The sequence below is a fragment of the Protopterus annectens genome, chromosome 2.part2 (genome assembly GCF_019279795.1).
Source record: "Protopterus annectens isolate FY-2018-M chromosome 2.part2, PAN1.0, whole genome shotgun sequence".
Lineage (NCBI taxonomy): Eukaryota > Metazoa > Chordata > Ceratodontiformes > Protopteridae > Protopterus > Protopterus annectens.
Window position 1 is genome coordinate 166,032,661 of NC_056730.1, and position 23,209 is coordinate 166,055,869.

Below are 23,209 nucleotides of genomic sequence, written 5' to 3' on the forward strand. Positions count from 1 at the left end.
CATATAACAAAAGTATAGGGTCTAATGGATGTTTGTCTATCATATAACAAAAGTGTAGAGTCTAATGGATGTTTGTGAGAAAGTTTGTCCAATGGAGTTAGATTTGCAAGGGGAAACAGACCTGGGAGGAGGGAGCCACTTAGTGGGCGAAGATTGTATTATAACCAGAGCTACTCGATGGGCTTGCAGCTCTAAAATATAGCTCTAATTGTAGGGTAACACAGGAGTTGTGAAAGGGAGGCTTAAGGGTGGGTATTCTAGCGGTTGGGAGGGGGGAGGGTATGGCTGCTGGCTCTCCTCGCTTTGGGTTTTACAAGATGCACCTGAGTTGAAAATAACATTAGTAACTTTTGGATACAGTCAGTATAAAACATACTTTCTTTTGTCTTTTAGGGAAAAGAGGTCCAAAACTATTGCTTCATGTATATTGATAACCATGTATTCCTAAAACTTACCAATAGAATATGCGACAGATGCAAGTATATAATGAATCTAAAATAAATGCTATATCTTTCTCTCAGGTAATAACAAACCAGATATCAAACAGGTCTTCAGCACACACACTTCAACTCCTCAACAAACCACGTGGAAAACACATAAACCCACATACACAGAGGTGCTCATTAGAAGCTTACTGAAAGAGCAGAGACCTCTCAAATGCAAACTTTCAGCACACATGACAGTCTCAATGGAACCCATTACACATAAAAATAACAGTATCAGTGTCTCACCCATAAAGCACTTAAGGCAAAACACCTCAAAACCTATGTCATGGTCATAGGTGAATCCATAGTGAGACATACAGATGTCCCCCTCACCATTGTATAAGGGGTTGTGCAAGGAGTACGTCATCAGGTGCAGGATCCACAAAGTCATGCATGCACTCAACAACAACCACAGTTACACTTTTGCCATACTCCATGTTGGAGTAAATGACTTGAGATGTACCTCACCAGACGATATGAACATATGACTGACTTCTCAGACTATGTGTCCCAGACAGGTATGTCTGTAGCCTTAAGCAGCATTCTACCTTCACCAAGTCTGATACCTCAATGCAAACAAAAGAATTATTGACTTCAACAATTGACTTAGCTACTGGTGTCACTCCAGGGGGGGTCCAGTAGTTGTCAAGTTGAGATGATATGGTCTACATACCACTCTGCTTTGCCAGGGATGGTCTTCATCTGTCACCTTTTGCCTTTGGTTACTAGCGAAGGTAATTGCCTCCCCCACAGTGACTTTTTTAGGCAATGTCTTAAGAACAAACTTCCTGACATAAAAATATCCTCAAAAGACAAACTAAGAGTTATGATGCTTAATGATAGGAGTCCAAATTAGCAACTACACTCAATGGAGGTACTTCTTACTTGGGGAGATGTTGATGTTTGTGGAGTCACAGAGACATGGTTTAGTGCTGCAGAGAGTATTCCAACCATGAATGAAAGGCTATGTCTACCACACGTTCAAGCCACAAAAAAAAAATAATTGCACTTTATTCATCTGCTTTTACTGTATTTGTGTATCTTCCTACTTTATTATTAGGGGCATTGACTACAACTCTGAACTGAGATATATAACAATAAGCATCTTTTTATGTGCATTTAAAGTGTTTTTTGATTGTATCTGCTTTATTTTCTGAAAAAAAAATACGTACTTGTTTCCTGCCTTTCTAAGCTAGTATAGTCCAGTTTTCAGGTTAGTGCTGAATTCAGGGCTGTGTTACAAATCTCTGTGTTTGCCCATACCTTACTTGGATAGAAGGACGTTTGTCTGTTCACCTGTGAGAGAGGGGAGCTTTGAGCAGCCTATCTGTCCCTGGATGAGTGGGTTCAGTCCAGAATTTAGCAGTTTATTGGCCATTTTGGGCAAATTTCGATCTTTTTCATTTTCCTGCTATAAAAACCGTATTTGCCCAGTTTTGCATGCCGGGCAGTGCCGGTTAGCTAGGGTATAACTATTTCTGGCTCCACAAAGTCTCCTCTTCAATTTTTCCCATGGAACTAGGCAAACTTTCAACTTAAGCACTCAAACCATTCATTTCTCAGCCCGGCACTTGCTCAAAACTCATAGCAAGCACTTATAAACCCTAGCACTACAGAAGGACAAGGCTCTCTATTCGACCTTACCAGCCATTCAGTAAAACAGTTTACTGTACCTATCCAGGCATGTCTAAAGGGCAGTTTCAGGTGTACTCTCCAGTCCAACTGATGAATCTGGGCATTTTGAGGCAATGTTAGAACTGCCTCATGTACACAGACAACACTCTCCTACCACCAAACACTAATACATGCGAGAGATGCAATTATACAGCCAAACTAGAGGCTAAGCTCTCTCAACCCAAGACTAGATCAGACAGTCAAGAGGAGAAGGGAAATACTGGCATCACACCACCAGTCTCACATAGACCCATTAAACCAGCACGGGCAAAAAACATGCATAAATACATGAAAACATACTCAAAGGGTATAAATAAAAATCTGCAAAAGCAACAGAGCCCTCCAAAGCAGACATCCAAGCAACCTCTACCCCCCAATACAAACCATGAAACACATACCTCACAAAACCAGTGTGCCATGCAATCACAGCCCTCAAGGCAAAATAACATACCCAACATACTAGTAATAGGTGACTCTATAGTCAGGCACACTGAAGTCCCACTCACTAGGCTGAATAAGGAGAAGGTTACTGTAAGCTGTCTGTCGGGTACCAGGATCCGCCACATAACACAAGTACTCAGGTCACTCCAGAACAAGTACAAATATGACTCTGTCATTGTCCATGATGGTGTGAATGACCTGAGCCGTACCTCCCTGGACTACATGAAAAGAGACATGGAAGTGCTCTCTGATCATGCAGTCCAGGCCGGTATGACCCTGACCCTGAGTAGCATCCTGCCCTCACCAAGAAAGACACCACGATATAAAGACAAATTATCAATTTCAACAATTGACTAAGTTTCTGGTGTCATTCAAAGGGGATCCAGTCTCTGTCTGCCTGGGATGACATGCTCGACAAGCCACGCTGCTTCGCTAGAGACAGCTTGCACCTGTCACTCTTAGGCTTTTGAATACTGGCCAAGGCTCTTGCCACTCGCATAGTACCTTTTTTAGGCAAGGCTCAAAAGACAATCCCACCAACGTACATAGCACAAGTAACAAACAACTGAGGGTAATACTACTCAATGCCAGAATTGTAAACCTCAAAATGCATGCACTCGAGGCACTCCTCAGTATGGAGAAAGTTGATATATGTGCAGTAACAGATACCTGGTTTAAGGCTCCAGAGAGCACCCCAGTACTACCAGGCTACAACTCATACTATACATTTTGGCCACAGAACCCTGGACCAGAATACAAAGGGCAAGGGAGTATCCATATTCGTCAAGGATATCTACACCTCCAGGTTAGTGGCACAGCACAATGCTTCAGAGATTATCCACGTGCAACTAACAATGGGCAAAACTACAATTCAAATTGTAGTTCGCTACAGATCACCCACCATGTCCCAGGACCCCCATTCCGCATTTCTGGAAACACTGGGTAACATAAAAGTCCTACCAAACACCCTAATATTGGGTGATTTCAACTACCCAAACATTAACTGGGAGAACTACTCAAGTACTAACTCTCTTGCCCAACATTTCCTAGAATTTATAAACTCAAATGCCCAGGAACAGCTGGTCAACACTCCCACCAGAGGTGACAACATATTGGACCTGGTCATCACCAACATGGGTGACTGGTGTTCCACACCAGAGGTCAACCCCTCGCTGGTCAAATCTGACCATAAACAAATCACTTTGGATATCCACATTCCGCCCCCACCCCCGGACAAGGAAACCACCATGAAAACCTTTTCAAAAGCAAACTTCACGTTACTTAAGACAGAAGTGGAAAGTTTCAAAGCCCCCATGCTAAAGGATAGACATCACAATGGCCTTCAACACCATTCCCCATTCTGGTATTATAGACAAGATCACCAGCCTGAACATAAACCCCTATGTCACAAGATGGGTTGCCAATTGGCTTACAGACAAAACACACATGCTAAGAGTTGCGGGAGCTAGATCTGACTCTAAACCAGTTACAAGTGGTGTTCCCCAGGGCTCAGTCCTAGGATCCCTCCTGTTCGGCATATACTTCTCAGAGGTACACACAAGCACAGGAGGACTATGGCTGACCAAGTTCACAGACGACTGCAAACTAGGGGCTATAATTGACTCCCGAGCTGACACAGATATCCTCCAAAAGGGTCTCACTGAGATGGATACCTGGTGTCAAAATCATGGCCTCAAGCTAAATGCCAAAAAGTGTGTAGTTATTCCCTTTGGAAATAACAAAGTACCAACAAACTACCACATAGGTGGTAGTCCCCTAAATACGGAAATCATAATAAGGGATCTGGGGAACCAAGTAGATAATAATCTCTCCTTTGGTAATCACATTGCCAAAGTAGTTAGAAAATGCTTCTATGTGGCCCACCTAATCACAAAAGGGTTTGCATCCAGATCAAAAGAGGTCATTGTTCCCCTCTACTCATCACTCATCAGACCCATCATAGAGTACAATGCCCCATTTGGGATGCAACTTACAAGACACCTGCAACAGCTGGAAAGACCACAAAAGTACCTCACCAAGAAGATCATTGGCCTAAACCAGATGCCCTATGCAGCTCGATTGAAGAAACTCCAGCTATACTCGGTTGCATACTGCCTGCTCAGATGTGATCTCTGCCTGACATTTAAGACCATGTCCAACCCAGAATTGATGGACATGCTCCACCGAAAGAAAGCCTTATCCCCTCGAGCCACACGCTCTAGGGAGCTAAACCGCACCACAACAATAAATAGGACGTGCTGGAGGGATAGATTCCTGTCACAGAGACTTCCCATGCTTTGGAACAAGATTCCAATCTACATTAGGCAGAGCTCCTCACTAACACTCTTCAAGAGAAACCTTAACAAGTGGATGGGAAACAGAAAGTTTACCCTGGGGATCACTTCTGTGGCTCTGCTGGACAGAGGCACAGGGAACTAATCTAAGGACATGGCAAAAGCCAACACATTCTGGCTAGGCTTATAAATGCCTTCAGGCAGATAGCCTAGTACCTAACTATGAACCTATGAACCTAAGAACCAAAGAAGGTGGTGTATTCATCTTCATAAAAGACAAGTACACCTCAAGACTGGTTATGCAGTATGACTCCATAGATTTACTTCAAGTCCAACTAACTGCAAGAAAAAAAATATTCTCCACATCATTGTTAGATACAGGTCTACCAACATGGACCATGAAAACTACAGTGCCTTCGTGGACCTACTTGAGTCCCTCATAATAAAGCCAAACACCCTGGGCATGTGTAACTCTAACTATCTTTCCTTCAATTGGGATATATGTATATATATATATATATATATATATATATATATATATATATATATATATATATATAAGCTCAAACATGCTCACCCTATGTAAGGTACACAGACTACAGAACATAGTACTTTATGCGAGCACCACAGCGAAAGTCTGACTTGGAGTGTGTCAGACAACTCTCTGCACTTTGTAAACATGAATGCTCTGGAACAGTTAGTCTGCACCTCCACAAGGGGCTTGAATGTCCTTGTCCCTAGTACTCACCGATGTGGGAGCTTGCTACACCATCCCCTCTGTAAGACCCTCCCTAGTAAGATCTGACCATAAATCAGTCACATTCAATGTAACAATCTTACTTGACTCCCCAATCCAAAATGTGTAAAAATCTCTGCAAAGGAAACAATAGCTTCCTAATGATGGCATATATAGTTTCAAAACTACTGCCACTGCTGACAGTAAAGACACTTACATGAGGGTGTACACAAGTGGTCTGTATAAATACCTTCACAAGTGTATAGACTTATCTGTACCAGAACAGATCAAAACTTGCCCACAAAATATACAAGCCCCACTGGTGGACATTTGGCATGGACAGACTATACAACAAGAGAAAAAAAATTGTGTCCAGGAATAAGAGGGAATAGTCTCAGCAGAAGGACACCCTCCATAGCTTGAATAAGCAAATTAGACATCTTGTAAAGCCCTTCAAAGCTAATTATGAACCTAAAGTAGCATCCATAGCTAAAGATAATCACAAGGCATTCTTTAGCTATGTCTGTATTGTAAAAGAGAAGGCTTAACTATGCAGCATATTCAGAGTGGATGGTACCACTCATACTGAACCCAAAGACATAGCCAGCCTATTAGCAGACAGTTTTGGAAATATTTCACACCCCTGTCTGAACAGATAATACTCCACTGCATACCTGACAACAGTTCTCTACCTATTATCTCCAAACAACTAGTCATAACCACACTTGTCAATGCCAAAAACACAGACTCCATGGGACTAGATAATATCTCAAGTGGTTACTAAACAGTCTAAAGCAAGAGATAGCAGAACCACTGAGTACTCTTTTCAACCACAGTCTAAGTATTGGCTTTGTCCTGGCAGAGGGGAAAACAGCAACCCTAATATGATTGCACAGAGGGGGTGCCTCAACCGAATCAGGGAACTATACACCCATAAGCCTGACCAGCTTTGTCTGTAAGGCCATGGAGAGAATCACCTTGGACCTTATCAACAAGGACATTGGTAACCTTCAAACTCTTTACCCAACCCAGTTTGGCTTCAAGGGCAGATCATGCCTGTTACATGTAGTGGAATTCTGTCACTAAAGCCCTGGATGAAGGCAAATCAGTACATACTGCCTATCTCAACTTAGCCAAGGGCTTTGATGCAACCCCACATAGCCATAATTTTGAACTCACCCATCCAGGGATTAACCCATACATCATTAGATGGGTAGCCAACTGGCTCACCAACAGAATGGATACAGTTGTATGTGGGGATTCCATCTCTATCAGCAGACATGTTACCACTGGTGTCCCATGAAGGTCTGTGCTGGGCCTCCTACTGTTTGGAATGTATTTCTCATAAAATCAGGCAACAAAATATGGCCTGTGGCTCAACAAGTTTGCTAACAACTGCAAATTGGGTGCAATCCCTGAATCCCCAAAAGATGTCAAAATACTATACAATGTGTTTACATACATAAATGATTGTTGCCAAAGCCACAGACTTAAGGTTAACCCAAAATAATGCACTATTATGCCTTTCAGTAAAGGACGAGTGCCTGCAGATTACACTGTTAATAATACCACCTATGTTCTAACCCAATGGAGCGAGATTTTAGAATGCAGGTTGATGCCAACCTCATCTTTGATCATCATGTGTCCACACTGACAATGAATGCCCTTTACATTGCACACCAAATAAGTGAGGGCATAGGTGCCAAACTAAGGATGTAATAACACCATTGTACTCATCCCTCATCAGACCAATAAGAGAGTACAATGCTCCCTTTTACATGTACCTCACCAGACACCTGCAGCAGCTGGAGAGACCACAAAGGTTTCTCACTAAGAAAATCCAGGGACTTCCAACACATTACCTACATGAACAGACTGAAGGCCCTGTCACAGTACTGTGTATCATATAGACTGCTTAGAGATGATTTGTGGCTGGCTTACAGAGCAGTCTCGAACCCTGTCTTAATTGAAATGCTGAACGTCAGAAAATTACATGGGACAAACCTCACTCATTCTATAGACCTTAACCTAGCCTGTGATATCAACAAGAAATGCTGGAGAGACAGCTATGTCTCCGAGAGATTGCCACCCTATGGATGAAACTCCCAATTCACATGAAACTAAGCTTCACAATGACCCTATTTAAGAGTAACTAGGACAATTGGATGGGAAAGTTTAGACTTACCCTGGGGGATTCACCTATGTCACTGTTAGACAGGGTCAATCAGTTTTGATCATGGATTTGCAAATATGGACTACATATCTTGGTCTATAAGGGAACAATGGTACAACTTGGGTATGCTGGACAAGGCCTAGGCCCATTAGCCTAGTAACCTCCTATGGCCCTATGAACCTAGGGCCATTATGTTAGTAGCCTCATATGAACCTATGAAGCTATAAACCTATGCAGGACTGGCAACATCTTGTCACACACATAAGCTGCTGATGTCATGTACTATAAGTTCAGCTGCAGTCCTGCAAAAGCCACACTTGTGCCATGGCACTTGCGTTATGTATTGTGTTCTGCAGTCTGTGTACTTAGATAAGTAGGGGTTCTATTCTCCCTACAGTCAACTATGTGTGTGTGGGCATGTGTGGTCTTGCTTGACATTACAGACAGCCTTTTACCACAGCATTTGGGACATTGTTATTAACTTATTCTCAATGGAAAATGCTGATGTCATCAGCTATATCAGATGTTTGGATATGCAGTCATCCCACCAGGGCATTTTCAGACACTGGCCTGGAAGCCAGGCAGATATCACCTCATCTTGTACCAGACAGATGACAGTGACATGGTATTTAATCTATCCACATACATCATGGCATGGTTTGTAGACCCTGTGTTATCTTCCTGAGAAAGCCCTATGGTCTCTCCAGCTGCTGCATGTGTCTGTAGGCATACATACAAGAGAGAACATTATACTATATTACTGTTCTGATGAAGTTTGACTACAGTGCTGTCATACAATCCTAAGAGCTGAACATGATGGTGTGACTTCTGATGTGCACCATATGTTTGTCCTGGAAGATCATTAAAGAGAGAAGTTAGAAAGTAGTTGCACACATTGCAGTTTCTGACCTCAACACTCTTACAAGAACATTCACTATAACGTTGGGAAATTTTGATGCTATCAACTGTCTAATTTTCCAAGGCTAATATAAGTCAAAGGTACAATGACCAGTTCAGCAACACAAATGCCAATATACTAAGCATTAAGATAGCTATGCACCCTGAGTATCAGACACAGCTTTTGTATCCCTGAATCCAAAAGATAAAAAACAGGGATATGGCTCAGTTATCATCAATTGCACAGGGTGTTGTGTGTGAGGGGGACAGGAAGCCTAGGCTGGCAAAGAATGTCAGTGAGTGTGTGTGAGTAGGAAGGAGAAGAAGGCAGACATTGAGCTAAAACAAAAAATGGCCAATGAGACAAATCATGTAACTGCTGTGCGTGTGTCTGTAGGGGTCCTGCAGGTGAAATTGTTATGTAGGTGTCTGCATGAACACAGCCAAGCTCTGTGCTATCTCTAAGTTTTGGTCTGTTGGACAGGTGTGAGCCATGCATTGTAGAGGTGGCAGTTCATCATTGTTGTCCCTGACCATGATAACTGGCTCTGCCAGGAGTTGCACTGGCACATCCATGCCCATGGTCAGATGCAGTTCTGCTACCTGAATGTGACTGATGTCTGGTGTTCAAGCTTCCTTCAAGGGGACAGCCAGGAGCATGACCTCATGGCCTGCCATGTCTGGGTGTGAACAGCAGACTCACTGATGGAGCAATAGAATAACTGCCACTAAGGGAACGTGATCAGTCATGGCCATATTGGATAACAGCAGATGATGTGGCTGACTTACACCCACAAGGATGTTGTTTCCATCCCAGCAAATGTTCCATCACAGATACCCCTTATTCCAATGTGTTATTCATCTGATCCAGTGAATCATCAGCAAAGTGGAGGCAGTCACACATGTCAGACTGTGCCATATCCATAACCCTGAGCATTTGTCTAGAGCACTTATGGGAATAAGTCTGTACCTCCATGATAGCCCTAATCATGTGCTGAATGACACAGGAAGTGACACCTGCACCAAGTGGAGGAGGAACAGCAGGCCAACTCCAAGCACCCCTATCAATCCTAATGTATGTCACCTCACCCACACTTTAGCTATGAACAGACTCAACAGGCACTGAAGCCACAGTAGCCACACTTCCCTGATCAATGTCCTCAAGCTCCAGCTGTCCAATATCTGTGGGCTCAGTGGACTGGGTAGGCATAGGCCTACTGGCTGTGTCCGATAGAAATGCAGGGGATGGCTATATGTTAACCTCTCTGTCAGATTCAATATCTGCACCCCCCAACTGTGCCTCATCAGCCTCTAGCACATACACTGACATCAGGTGGCACAGGGTCCACACTCCCATTCTCATGATCACCTGTGATAAAAAGCAAGAAATACAGGAATATATTAATACCTGCACTACTATAGTGCAATATATGCTAACAGTCTAACAGTGCTGCCACTATTACAGACAGTACAGCAGTACGCACAACAGGTCTGAGATCAATATCACAAACTACAATATTTCTTTAAATTGCTCAGCAGTACTGACATAAAAATATTTGGGTTATTATCTGCAGAAGACATACTGCACTGTACTCTAGATGGTCCTGGTAGAAGTTAAGCAAGAGGTAAGGACAACATCATCTCAATTAACAATAACACAGGAGGTAAAACATTTACCCCTGTGTATGTGCATTAATGGTATTTTGAGCAAGAATGGAGCTGACAATCCAAGCTAAGCTTATAATTGTAGCAATCTTCAACCCCCCCCCAAAAAGACATGTGATATAGAAGTAACTTATTAATTTCAACTGTTTTTCTATACAACAATATTCAGTTGTTAAGATGTTAAAGCTTACCTGGAAAATCCTCCTGGGATGTACTTGCTCAGAAGGTATTGCACCCACACCCAACTGCACTCTCCTGGGAGCTGTCTGGATCTCTCAGAATGGCTATGAACTGTTCACTTGGGGTACGTGGTGCGTCCCTAATAGGCTTCCTCCTCAGTAACCATTTGGTCACAGCCCTCTGCAGCTGCTCTCCTCCTTGCAGATGTTATCATGTCAGCAGCCCTTTGCTGCACCTGTTTGTATGTTCTGCTGTGGCCACCCATGGCAATGGCATCATGAACAATCTGCTGCCATAGTTGCATCTTACAGACCATATCTCCCCATCCCTTTTTCAGGAAAAAAGCACCATTTTGCTAAAACCCATCGACTATGACTTGGTTTTCACTATCAGTGAAGGGAGGTCTCCATGGATTGAAACACCTGAGTGACATACTTGCAGGTGTCCTAAAAGACAACAGAAGTAAAATACACATACGTATCATATAACTACAAAATAACTGTTTCCAGATAAAAAAAAATGTAGCCAGTTAGTATTACCCACTGGAGAAATATAAAATAGTCTAGAGATGTGAAATACTAACAACAGGTAGGATGCAAAACAAGGAGAGTAATAAGACCAACATATCCTTGTTTGTGTCATAGCAATAACTCACCTTTTTTTCTCCTGCAAAAGCACAGTTCATTCTTGTTTGTGCCATAACAGTAACTCACCTTTGCTCACCCTAAAAGAGCAGTCTATGCATTTATGTGCCATAACAGTAACTCAGCTTTGTTTCCCTCTCTCAACAGAACAGTTGTACCCTTGTATGCAGCATAACAGGAACTCCCATTTGCTCACCCCAAAAGAACAGTCTGTGCTTGTATGTGATATAACAGTAACTCAACTTTGTTCCCCCTCAACAGAACAGTTGTACCCTTGTATGTGCCATAACAGTAACTCACCTTTGCCCCCAAAAAGAACAGCCCATTTTTGTTTATGCCATAACAGTAACTCACCTTTGCTCCCCCCAAATATAACAGTCCATTCTTGTTTGAGCCATAACAGTAACTCACCTTTTCTCACCTCAAACGAACAGTCTATGCTTGTATGTGCCATAACAGTAACTCAGCTTTGTCCTCTGCCAACAGAATAGTTGTACGCTTGTATGTGCCATAACAGTAACTCACCTTTGTTCCACCCCTGAAAAGTGCAGTCTGCTTGTATGTGTCATTCAGCCTGCTCTTCAATTGTGGGCAAATGCATATCATATTATTGCCAGTTAATATCCTCACACATTTTAAAGGCAATGATATAGCATGGCTTACAGACTGCATGTCTCAGATTCCTGGTCAGGTAACCTGATGAATGACCAAGAAGCACAGAAAGGTAAGACAAAGCTGTATATTTGTAAGCAATAATCATAACAGGTTGTGTGATTATTAAGTGTACTATGCCCAGATATAATATATTTTCTTTTCTTTTATACTAAATAATACTAAAATCCTGACAGAGAAAACACAATTTGCCAACAAATGAATAGGAGGTTGGATGTTAATGAAATATAACCTGTGAATTGTACATTGCTTACTTGCATTTACATCCTTGACAGAACTACATGTAACACTTTGTATGTCTAACTTGACACACCCACCCCGGAAACTATCGCCCCATAAGCCTGACTAGTCTGGAGCATATTATCATGGAACTCATAAACAAAGACATTGGGAGCCTCCAGACACTGGACCCTACCCAATTTGGCTTTGTTAAGGGCAGATCTTGCCTCTTAAACCTAGTTGATTTCTTTGAAACAGTTACCAAAGCCATAGATGAGAGCAAGGTAGTCCACACAGCCTACCTGGACCTCGCAAAAGCCTTCGACACAATACCCCACTCGGGTATCATAAATAAGCTTACCAGCTTAAATATCAGCCCCTATATCACAAGATGGGTTGCAAACTGGCTCAGAGATAGAACCCACATGGTCAGAATCACAGGTGCCATGTCTGAATCCAAACCAGTTACAAGTGGCGTTCCACAGGGCTTAGTTCTGGGACCTCTCTTGTTCGGTATATACTTCTCTGAGGTTCAGGCTAACACAGGATGATTATGGCTGACAAAGTTTGCAGATGACTGCTAACTGGGGGCCATAATTGAATCTCCAGCTGACACAAGCATCCTCCAAAAGGGTCTCACAGAGACGGATGCTTGGTGCCAGAGCCATGGCCTCAAGCTAAATGCTAAAAAGTGCATAGTCATCCCCTTTGGGAAAAACAAGGTGCCCACAAATTACCACATAGGTGGTAATCCATTAAGTACTGAAGAAGTAATTAGAGATTTGGGGACCAACGTAGATAGTAATCTCTCCTTTGATAATCACGTTGCCAAAGTGGTTAGAAAGGCCTTCTATATAGCCCACCTTATCATGAAAGGGTTCGCATCTAGATCAAGAGAGGTCATTGTGCCCCTCTACTCATCACTCATCAGGCCCATAATTGAATACAATGCCCCTTTTGGGATGTACCTTACCCGACACCTGCAGCAACTGGAGAGACCCCAAAAGTACCTCACCAAGAGGATCATGGGCTACAAACAGATGTCCTATGCAGCTCGACTAAAGAAACTCCAGCTCTACTCAGTTGCTTACTGCCTACTCAGAGGCGATCTATGCCTGATGTACAAAGCCATGTCAAACCCAGAATTAATGGACATGCTCCACCTCAAAAAATCCAAGTCCCTTAGAGCTACACGCTCCAGGGACCTAAACCTCAGCACAAAAATAAATAGAACATGCTGGAGGGACAGATTTATTTCCCAGAGGCTCCCCTCACTCTGGAATAGAATCCCAATTCATGTTAGACATAGCCTCTCACTGACCCTCTTCAAGCGAAATTTGGACGCGTGGATGAGAAATCGCAAATTCACCCCTGGGATCTCCCCAGTGTCCCTGCTAGACAGAGGCACAGTAAACTAATCTTAAAAGGGTACCTTCTGTGACCTACTTTACAGAGGCACAGTAGGCTAATCTAATAGGGAGGCAGAAGCCAAATACACTCTGGCTAGGCTTATAAATGCACTAGGGCAGATAGCCTAGTATCTACTTATGAACCTATGAACCACCTGATATAAGCATTCACAGTTGCTATTCCATAAACACAAACTTTGAGGGAGTACCTGCACTATGCTTGCATCCCTACATAGTTCCAATTTTTTGGGATTCAGCAGTTTTAATGAGTTCAGACCTCATTGGCATCTTCACCGTGCTGACAGCCCTGAATCTACACTGTTGGCAACCATGTAGCTTGGGAGATGGAAGGGGAGCTGAATGTTGAACACAGAAGGGAGGATATTACTTTGGGATATATCTGCACAGAGGAATACTGCTTTTTAGATAGAAGTGTCTGCCTTTCATCAGCTACATATTGCATATGCTGACATATAAATATGAATAGTCTGTTTAATGTTTTTTTTTATATTTATTTTGCTTACCACACTCTTACACCTTTAGCTGTCTGCATCATACCACTCAACTGGTACAGATTTTTAGAGACTGTTCAGATTATTTTTGTTTCATATTTTTGGTCCATTTTTCATAAAACTGTGATTTTCTGGCAAAACATTGCCAAGTCATTAAAGACTGAAGTCTAAAAGGAATGGCAGACATTTGAGTTTCAAATTTCATACCCTTCAGAAAATATATACTAACACAAAACCTGTTATTCCGTCAACTTTCTAAGTTTGTAAGAGCAATATTAAAAAAATGCCCCTATTTTTGGGCCTTTCACCCATTATTTATGGCTTTGTCCACATTTATTGTCCTAAGAGGTTGACAGGTATGGTCTACAATGTGTACTGTTCACTTGGGGGTGGGGGAGAAAAGCTGCATTTGTGTTCTGGCACAAAGTAAAACGATTTATGTTGCTTTTGGTACTCTTCTTTTGTTGCATACAGCCTGCTGTCAATGTCTAACTTTTTTCCATGAGGTGTGTACCTCTACACAGTGCTTATGGCTGTATGCATATTGTGCTGTAATGTGAACACAGTGAAAAACCACCATGTGGGCTGTATTGAATGCCCTGGATAGCGTATATAATAACACATTAGTATAAACATAGATTACAAAGTTAATTTGAGACAGTTTTATGCAAGTGATAATGCCCCACAGGGTGTGTGCCACTGTTTAAATAACACAAACCCAGGGATGTTCCTCACACAGAGGGCCTCTACACCTCTGGAAGGGCATTAGTTACAAATTAATACACACCCTGAGAGCATTTTTGTGCTTAGAGCATGTGCTGCCTGTAAAATTGTTGTGTTTTGCTTATTTGTTTTTTTATTTATATATTGTTATTATTTGTTATATTTATGATGTAAAATAGTTTCTCCACCTGATGTTTCAAACTTGTTGTAGTATATAAATGGTGTTGGAGGAAGTATTTTGCATCCAAAATATAAGATTAAAAAAAATTCCAGATATTTACCTCATTGTTTTAGTCCGTTACTCATAAAATGTGCAATTTGTTGGTGGTCATTAGGGATTGAAGTCAGTAAATTTTATTTATTTATTTAACATTTGTTTACTGTAAAAGTCCAACTTGGAAAGAAGCCAATTTTCAGCAGAGGCCTGGAGAGAAATGCTCCAGATGCATGTCTTTGTAACCAACAACATACATTTGAGTTTCAGACTTTATTTCCTCAAAAATGGGTGCTAAAGCAAATCCTTTTATTCTAGCAAATTTCTAATTTTATAACAGCAATGTTTAAAATCTGTTCCTATTTTTCAGCCCTGGTCCCCCATTATTTTATACTTTATCCAGATGCCTGGAGCTAAGAGGTTGAAAGATATGCATACCTCTTAACTGGTGATGCAGCTGCTGTTGTACTCATTCATATCACACACACACACGCACACACACACACACACACACACACACACACACACACACACACACACACACACACACACACACACACACACACACACACACATACACACACACAACTTCTTCCTTTATTTTTCTTTTTTAATGTTTCTTTTAATTTTACACTCACTAAACAGCAAAAGCACTGCTTAAGGAGTGTAAAATAATCAAGCTCACAGACACTTTTCTATTTTTTATATTATTTTCTTTTTTTTTAATTTTATACTTGCTAAACAGCAAAAGCACTGCTTATTTAGCATAAAATAATGGTGGCCAGTAGCTTCATTACAGTTCAAACTCTATGTTAGCTTAATATGCTGCTACAAAGCGGTGGGCTCATTTTTCAGCAGGCATTACCTGTACATTAGCACCCTGATGGAGAACATTCATTCTCTAATCAGAGTGGCGATGTACAGGTTGACCATTCTCTAAATATAATGAGTTTCAGTTCCAGGCAATAAGAAAGTTATATTTACATCTATAACAACTGAATGAGAGGTAAGACAGAACTATCAAGTTCAGGAAAGTTTTTATAGAAATATAACCACTTAATGAAAACGACAGTGGGATGTAAGATCCAAAAAAACTGACAGAAGAATTGGTAAACTATGAGAAAGTGTGGATAGTAATGATAGAGTAAGGTGCAGGAAACAGAGGTTATCCAAAATGTTATAAGCACTGGCAGTGAAATATTTTTTCTGGATGATGACTTTTTTTTATAAATAGAGTAACTGTGTGCAGGTTTCAAATTCCTCATGAGAGGGTATTCCAGAGTCCAGAGTGCATTTTCTTGAAAGACGTGTATGCAGTAGATAGGATGAAAGGGAGGCTTTATAAAATTATGATGGTTCTAATCTAAGTAGGTAGGGGCTGCTGGATAGTAGAGGTCAAAAATTTAAGTTAAGTAATCTGCATACTAAAGATACAAAAATGAATGCAGCCCCCTTATGTATGCAAAGAGTATAAGTAAAAAATATGAGGTCAGATAAACTAATGAATCTGCATTTTATTGATGTGCTTTTTGAAACCATGAAGTATTGTAAGAGTTAGAGAGGATGACCAAAGGAAGGGCATATTCTAGTTTGAGAATTAGGACATTCTTTATTATAGATTTGCAACATTAAAAGATATGACTGTCAATGTATTTAGTGATTTTTAGCTTATTGAGAACACTGCTGGTAATAAGATCAGAGTGGATCTGGGGCTGGGATGAAAGAATAGGGTCCAGGGTGATGCCTTCAGTGTAGTAACAGAGGAAGAAGGTGGGGATTCTTGAAACAGTATCCTCCATGTTATCCTTTATACTTTTGTACAAGCTTCGTAAATAAGTTTGGACGATATATAATGTATTCATAAATCCTACCTTCTGCTAGTCTCCTTTTATTCCATTGCATTGTTCATCAATTGATCAATTTACTATAATATATATGGTGATGGTAGCGTTGTCGCCTCACAGTAAGACGCTGTCCGGTTCGATTCTCAGCTAGACCGTCTTCTGCGTGGAGACATGTGATAATGGGTGTACCTTCGTTGAAGGTTGTGCGCCAGGGCTGGTAACTCGGCACGTAAAAATCAACTACCAATCATAAGCGGACCGGAGTTCTGCTGTGGCGACCCCTAACCGGGAAAAGCCAAAAGACACAACAATATACGGTTATACCGAATAATGTTTTTAAAATGCCTTATCAACTAAAGAATGAAATTTATGAGCATATTTATGCTACATTATAGTGAATTGTATTGAAATGCAATATCTGATTTTCTTCATTCCTTATGTTATCTGGTTTAATCTAGCATGCCAAAATGCATGGGAACTCTGGATTGGACTGAACACACTAGGCATCTCAACTGAACTGGCTATATCATTTCATATATACTGTAAGTAATAATAACTTTTCATAGTAATTTGTCTGCTTTACTTGAAAATGAGATCGATCTTTTTAAGTGCATATCCTGACTACAACCAATATTGTAAACAAACAATAACCTAAGAGAGTGTGAGCATTTTGGGCTAGCAATCAACTCACTGATATTGTTTTGTGGCATAAGGTGAACTCAAGTGACTAAATAGAGCTTTGAAGTAGGTTATTGTGCTTACAAAATGGGCTACATTAAAAAAATGCACTGCTTAATAAAAAGTGCATTGTTTGTCTATTCTCTTAAGCAATAGCATGTATTTTCTTTCGCTTAAAATATTTTTCAAGACATAACTGATAATTTGTTGTAAAAAATATGATATCTGATTTAAAATGTCAAGTGTACAGTGAAACAAAACAACAAAAAGATATTTAAATGGGACTAATCATATTGTACTTTCTTGTATGTTAAGACTGTGGAAAAAAGTGACCTACTAACAGGAGATTTCCAAATAAAAAAATAAACAGTTTCCAAACAATTTATTTACCAAACACATATCATAACAGAAATACAGGTGGGACTAAAAAAAAAAAAATAATTTGTGTTTATTTTTCTTTCTAAAGCATGCCTGGAATTATAGATATCAAGTACAAAGTGCAACATTTTTTTAATTGAAGTTTGACTAAATGTGGTAACCAGCACTGAATCAGACCCATACTGCTTAACCTCTTAGTGTAGAAAATCTGGACAAACCCTGAAATAATAGGGTACAAAGGCCCAAAAGTAGGGAGAAATCTTAAATAGTGGTCTTATAAACTTAGAAAGTTGCTAGCCAGAATAACAGGATTTGAGTCAGCATGTATTTTCTGAAGGATATGCAGTCTGAAAACTCAAATTTATGTTATTATTTAGTTACTTCAATCTTCAAATCATCCCAGATCCCCAAAAATCCAACATTTTTTAATTGACGTTTGACTAAATGTGGTAACCAGCACTGAATCAGACCCATACTGCTTAACCTCTTAGTGTAGACAATCTGGACAAACCCTGAAATAATAGGGTACAAAGGCCCAAAAGTAGGAACAAATTTTAAATAGGGGTCTTATAAACTTAGAAAGTTGCTAGCCAGAATAACGGGATTTGAGTTAGCATGTATTTTCTGAAGGATACGCAGTCTGAAAACTCAAATTTATGTTATTATTTAGTTACTTCAATCTTCAGATCATCCCAGAGATTTGCCAGAAACCTACAAGTTTTATAAGGAGCAGAACAAAAATATGAGGCAAAAATCTGGACAGCTGAGAGGTATGAAAATAGCACTGATATCTCTGTAATCCTTCAGTTAGCCAACATTAAATTGGACTTCCATAAAAGTATATGAATCTCTCAGTGTCATTTGCATCACATTTTAGGAGAAATTTAGTATAACGCCAGTGTGTCTTGGAAAAGTAACAAATATAGCTTTCTTTTCTTAACTAAATGTTTGACCAGACTGCTTTACCTTCCTTTAACATTGTGGTTGGGATTCACTGAGTTGCATTTCAGGGCAATGTAACCTTTGGACTGCGTTTGCAAGAATAACAGAATACCTCAGTAGGAACAAGTTACAAGGGTAGGTGGATAGCTAGGACTTATAGCAAGCCTGTGGTGCAGGATGATGAAAATGCAAAGTAAGTTGGGTGGTGCAAGAGAAAAGCTATCTAGTAAGGCAAGGCTGTGATCTTATCTTCATTGTATGAGAAAGCATGCTTATCTTGTACCTGATAAGGCAGGCTGTCATTAAGTGCTGCATACCAACGACATGTAGGTCCTTAAGGACCTGGTATAATCAGTTTTGTAAAAGGCAGAGCATAGCTGCTTAACCTGAGTCTATTGAATGGGTTACTGAGGTCATGGATAAAGGGCAAGCAGTCTATACTGCTTATCTGGGCCTTTTCAAAACCTTGGACACATCTACCATGCTGGCATTATTGAAAAACTCTCAAAATGCAATATTAACCCATACATAATTCACTGGATAGGTAATTGGCTGTCTGACACAATTCATACTTTTAAGGGTGAGATGCTTGTTTTTGACAGAAAAATGTCACTAATGGTATCCCACAGGGCTCTATCCCAGGCCCCCTCCTCTTTGGTATATATTTCTCTGACTAAAAGCCAGTACTAATAGACTATGAAGATTCATATTTGCTGATGATTGCAACCTAGAGAGATTACCAAATCCCATTTTGATATTCAAATTCTCCAACAAATATATGCGTGATGCATAGCCGGCCTTAGGCATAGGCCAACTAGGTGGCCACCTAGGGTGTCGCTGTAGCAGGGGCACTTATATCCATGGTGGTACAGCAGTAGTGTTGTTACCTCACAGCAAGAGGTTCTCCTGTTCGATTCTCAGCTGGAGTGTCTTCTGTGTGGAGTCTGCATGTCCTCCCCACAGTCGAGTGGCCTCCGAAAGACATACGTGAATGGGCCTGCCTTAGCTGAAGGTTGGGCATCGGGCTGGCAACTCAGCACCATAAAAATCGACTGCCAATCATTAGCAGACCGGAGTTCCGCTGTGGCAACCCCTAACCAGGAAAAGCCAAAAAGACAAACATTTAGTGTAGGTAGACCAGGATGGGGGGCACCTGGGTAGTGTGGGGGGGTGCGCTGTGGAGCCCTTTTGCCTAGGGCACCAGCTGACCTACGGCTGCTGCTGGCGTGATGTATTAACAATGGTTAACTCAATGCCGTGAGATGCAGTATAGTTTTCTTTGGCAAATCTAGCATAACTACTACTTACCATATAGATATGCATTCCACTTAATTTGATGCAGGCATCAGGGATTTGGGTGTGTATGTTAATAAAAATCATTTTACTTTGCTCACTTTATGCTTTATAGAATTTCATTATACTCCAAGGACATTATAATTCCACTTTATTCATCCCTTATCAGGTCCTTCATTGAATATAATGCATCCTTTGGCATATATCTCACTAAGCACCTAAACCAGCTTGAGAGATCTCAACATTTCCTCACCAAAAAGGTAACAGATCTCAGTACCTTTGGCTATTCTGATAGACTAACTGCCCTGTCTCACTTCTCCATGTCTTACAAACTCCTGAGGGATGATCGCTGCTGAGCATTCCGTGCTTTCCATGCTTTAAACAATGTAGCATTCTTTATACTTTACATAAACTGAATCAGTAGTAAACTACATCTGTTCTGGAGACCTCAACCTAGACTATCACATGAACAACACCATATGGCATCCCAATACATCACATGTTTTTGGAAGATGCTGCAGATACCTATCAAGCAGAGGACTTCCCTAGCAACCTTTAAAATCATTCTGGGTGGTTGACTGCATGTTTTCAATGGAAATATGTGGAGCAACTCTACTTAGTGTGGGGCATTTCTGGTCTCCTACCAGTATTACATGTTGTGGTTGAGCTTCTCAATAGTTTCCTTGGCCATAAGCTTAGCAAGAAGATAAACTTATAAAAATGCTACATCTTATAACAACGAGACTACTTATAACAACAAGACTACTATGTAGTGGAAATATTCATCCCAACTCTGGACCCAGAATCCTTTCAACCAACCCTAACTGTCAACAACAGCCCAACCATACCTCAACAGGAAAAGTTCAGACCTCCTAATACTAAACATCAGCCTTAGAAGTATCCTTAACAAAATACATGAACTTTATGCTACCCTAACTCTCTACCATCCTGACATTGTCCTGTTAACCGAAACCTGACTAAAACCAGATATCAGTGGCAATGAAATAGCGCCCCCTGGTTACAATATACATAGAAAAGATAGAAAAAAAAAGGTGTGGGAGTAGCCATCCTATTTAAAAATAGCCTTTCTCTAGAACTCCTGAGCATAGACTCCCCCAATTTCCAAAATGCAGAACTAATACTAACCAAACTCTAACTTAACCCAAAAAAGCATCTAAATATTATAGGCATTTGCATCCCACCTGGCCAGAATATTCCTACAATGGAACATATATTACAATGGTCATCTATCACCCTCCCTCAAGAAACTATCATAGCAGGGGACTTTAACATAGATTGGAATGCCTATAACGCATCTACCACTACATCTACCCCTACAAGCCATATTAATCTCCATGGCTACTCACAACTAATCAAAACCCCTTCTAGAATTGATATAAAAACAAATAAAGAGTCAGTACTAGACTCAATCTTAACTAGCCATCCCAATACCACACAAATCTCTGGCTGTCTACCCGACAGTCTCAGTGATCACCTCCCTACTTTTCTTCTCAGGTAACTACCAAACACTTACAAAATTCCAAAATACCATCAAATCCGTAATACCAAAAACTTTAATGCTCTAGAATTTACAACCTTACTTAGAAATTGCAAATGGAACCCAGTTAGCTATCTCCCTCTAGATGAAGTAGTACAACACTTTAACACCACCTTTATCAGCATCCTAAATAAACTAGCCCCTCCCAGAACATTATGGATCAAACCTAATTATACTCCCTGGCTTACTAAGTCCACCAGATCACTACTAAAATTAGGAGATAAAGCCTGGGAGAAATGGTACAAGGAGAAAACCACTGTAAACTATCAAAAATACGTAGAGCTCAGAAACTCAGCCAAAAAACAGATCAGGCAGGACAAAAATGACCACTATAGTAACATCCAAATAAAACATCAGAAATATCCCCAAAGGTTTTGGTCAGCCATAAATAAAATACTACATCCAGGTCAAACCACCACTCTACCCCCAAGCTTATCCAGTACCAAAGATGATATTCCAACCCAGTTTAACATATAGTTTACTGAATCCATTTTAAACCTTATAAATACTAACTTCTCTCCCATTTAACCTTTACCCCGACCAATTCACAATCTCAACAGCTTTCATTTTCAACCAGTCGCTACTGCTATGGTAAAAAATATCTTAAAAAACTTAAGCCAACTACACTGGCTACAGATAACCTGCCAGCAGAATACTTGAAGTTAGCAGCCGATGCCATCTCAGTCCCTGTCGCCATCCTAATAAACCACTCTATCACCAAAAATAAAACACCCAAACTCTGGAAAATACCACACATAATTCCACTTCACAAAGGTGATAACTCTACAGACCTAACTATCGCCCTATAGCCATACTGTCTCCCTTTTAAAAATCTTCGAAAAATGCATTCATACACAACTGCTAGAATAGCTATTAACAAGCAATCCACTAACTCCATCACAACATGGATTCCGATCTAATCATAGCAGTGCCACAGCACTAATGAGTTTTACCAATATCGTTAACCAACTCTGTAGTGAAGGTAATCTAGTCTCCTCAACATTCCTTGATCTGTCAAAGGCATTTGACACTGTATCCCATACCAAATTCTTAAATGTCCTAGCTGATCTAAACCTCAGCCAGACAGCAATAGCCTGGTTTCAAGACTATCTGGATGTCTGGCAACAAGCAGTATTATGGCAACAAAACCTCTCCCCTCTTCTGCCCATTACTTTAGGAGTCCCACAAGGTTCTATCCTGGACCCACTCCTCTTTACAATCTTCACAAACAAACTCCATACAACTACAAGAGACACCACACTCATACAGTATGCAGACAATTCAACCCTAATATGTGCTGCTCCTACCCTCCAACAACTAGAACACATAACAACAGTCATTTACAGCTATAGAAGCATGGCTAACCAATGCTCAACTAATACTGAACCCCCAAAAAACTAAACTAATCCTCTTTCACCCTACTAGAGCCCCTGACACCTCCCTTACATTCAAAATTACCTCAGTCAATAGCACCATCATAACTCCAGTTTCTAGGGGTTACTATTGACCAGAATATGCTTTTTGGCACTCATATTGCCCAGTCCATAAAAAAGCACACAAAAAGCTAGGGTGCCTCTA

General features: G+C 40.7%; 1 protein-coding gene across 2 annotated transcripts in view; it reads left to right on the top strand.

Annotated features, from left to right (window-relative positions):
* The window catches only part of LOC122795581, a 245,578-nt gene that overhangs the window by 172,104 nt on the left and 50,265 nt on the right, over positions 1-23,209 (top strand). Inside the window, exon 6 of one of the 2 annotated variants that reach the window (XM_044063829.1) lies at positions 17,241-17,324. The exons of the other annotated variant lie outside the window; for it this stretch is intronic. Coding sequence (XP_043919764.1) covers positions 17,241-17,324 — 84 coding nt within the window. The remainder of the gene's footprint in view (positions 1-17,240; positions 17,325-23,209) is intronic. 2 annotated transcript variants of the gene reach the window in all.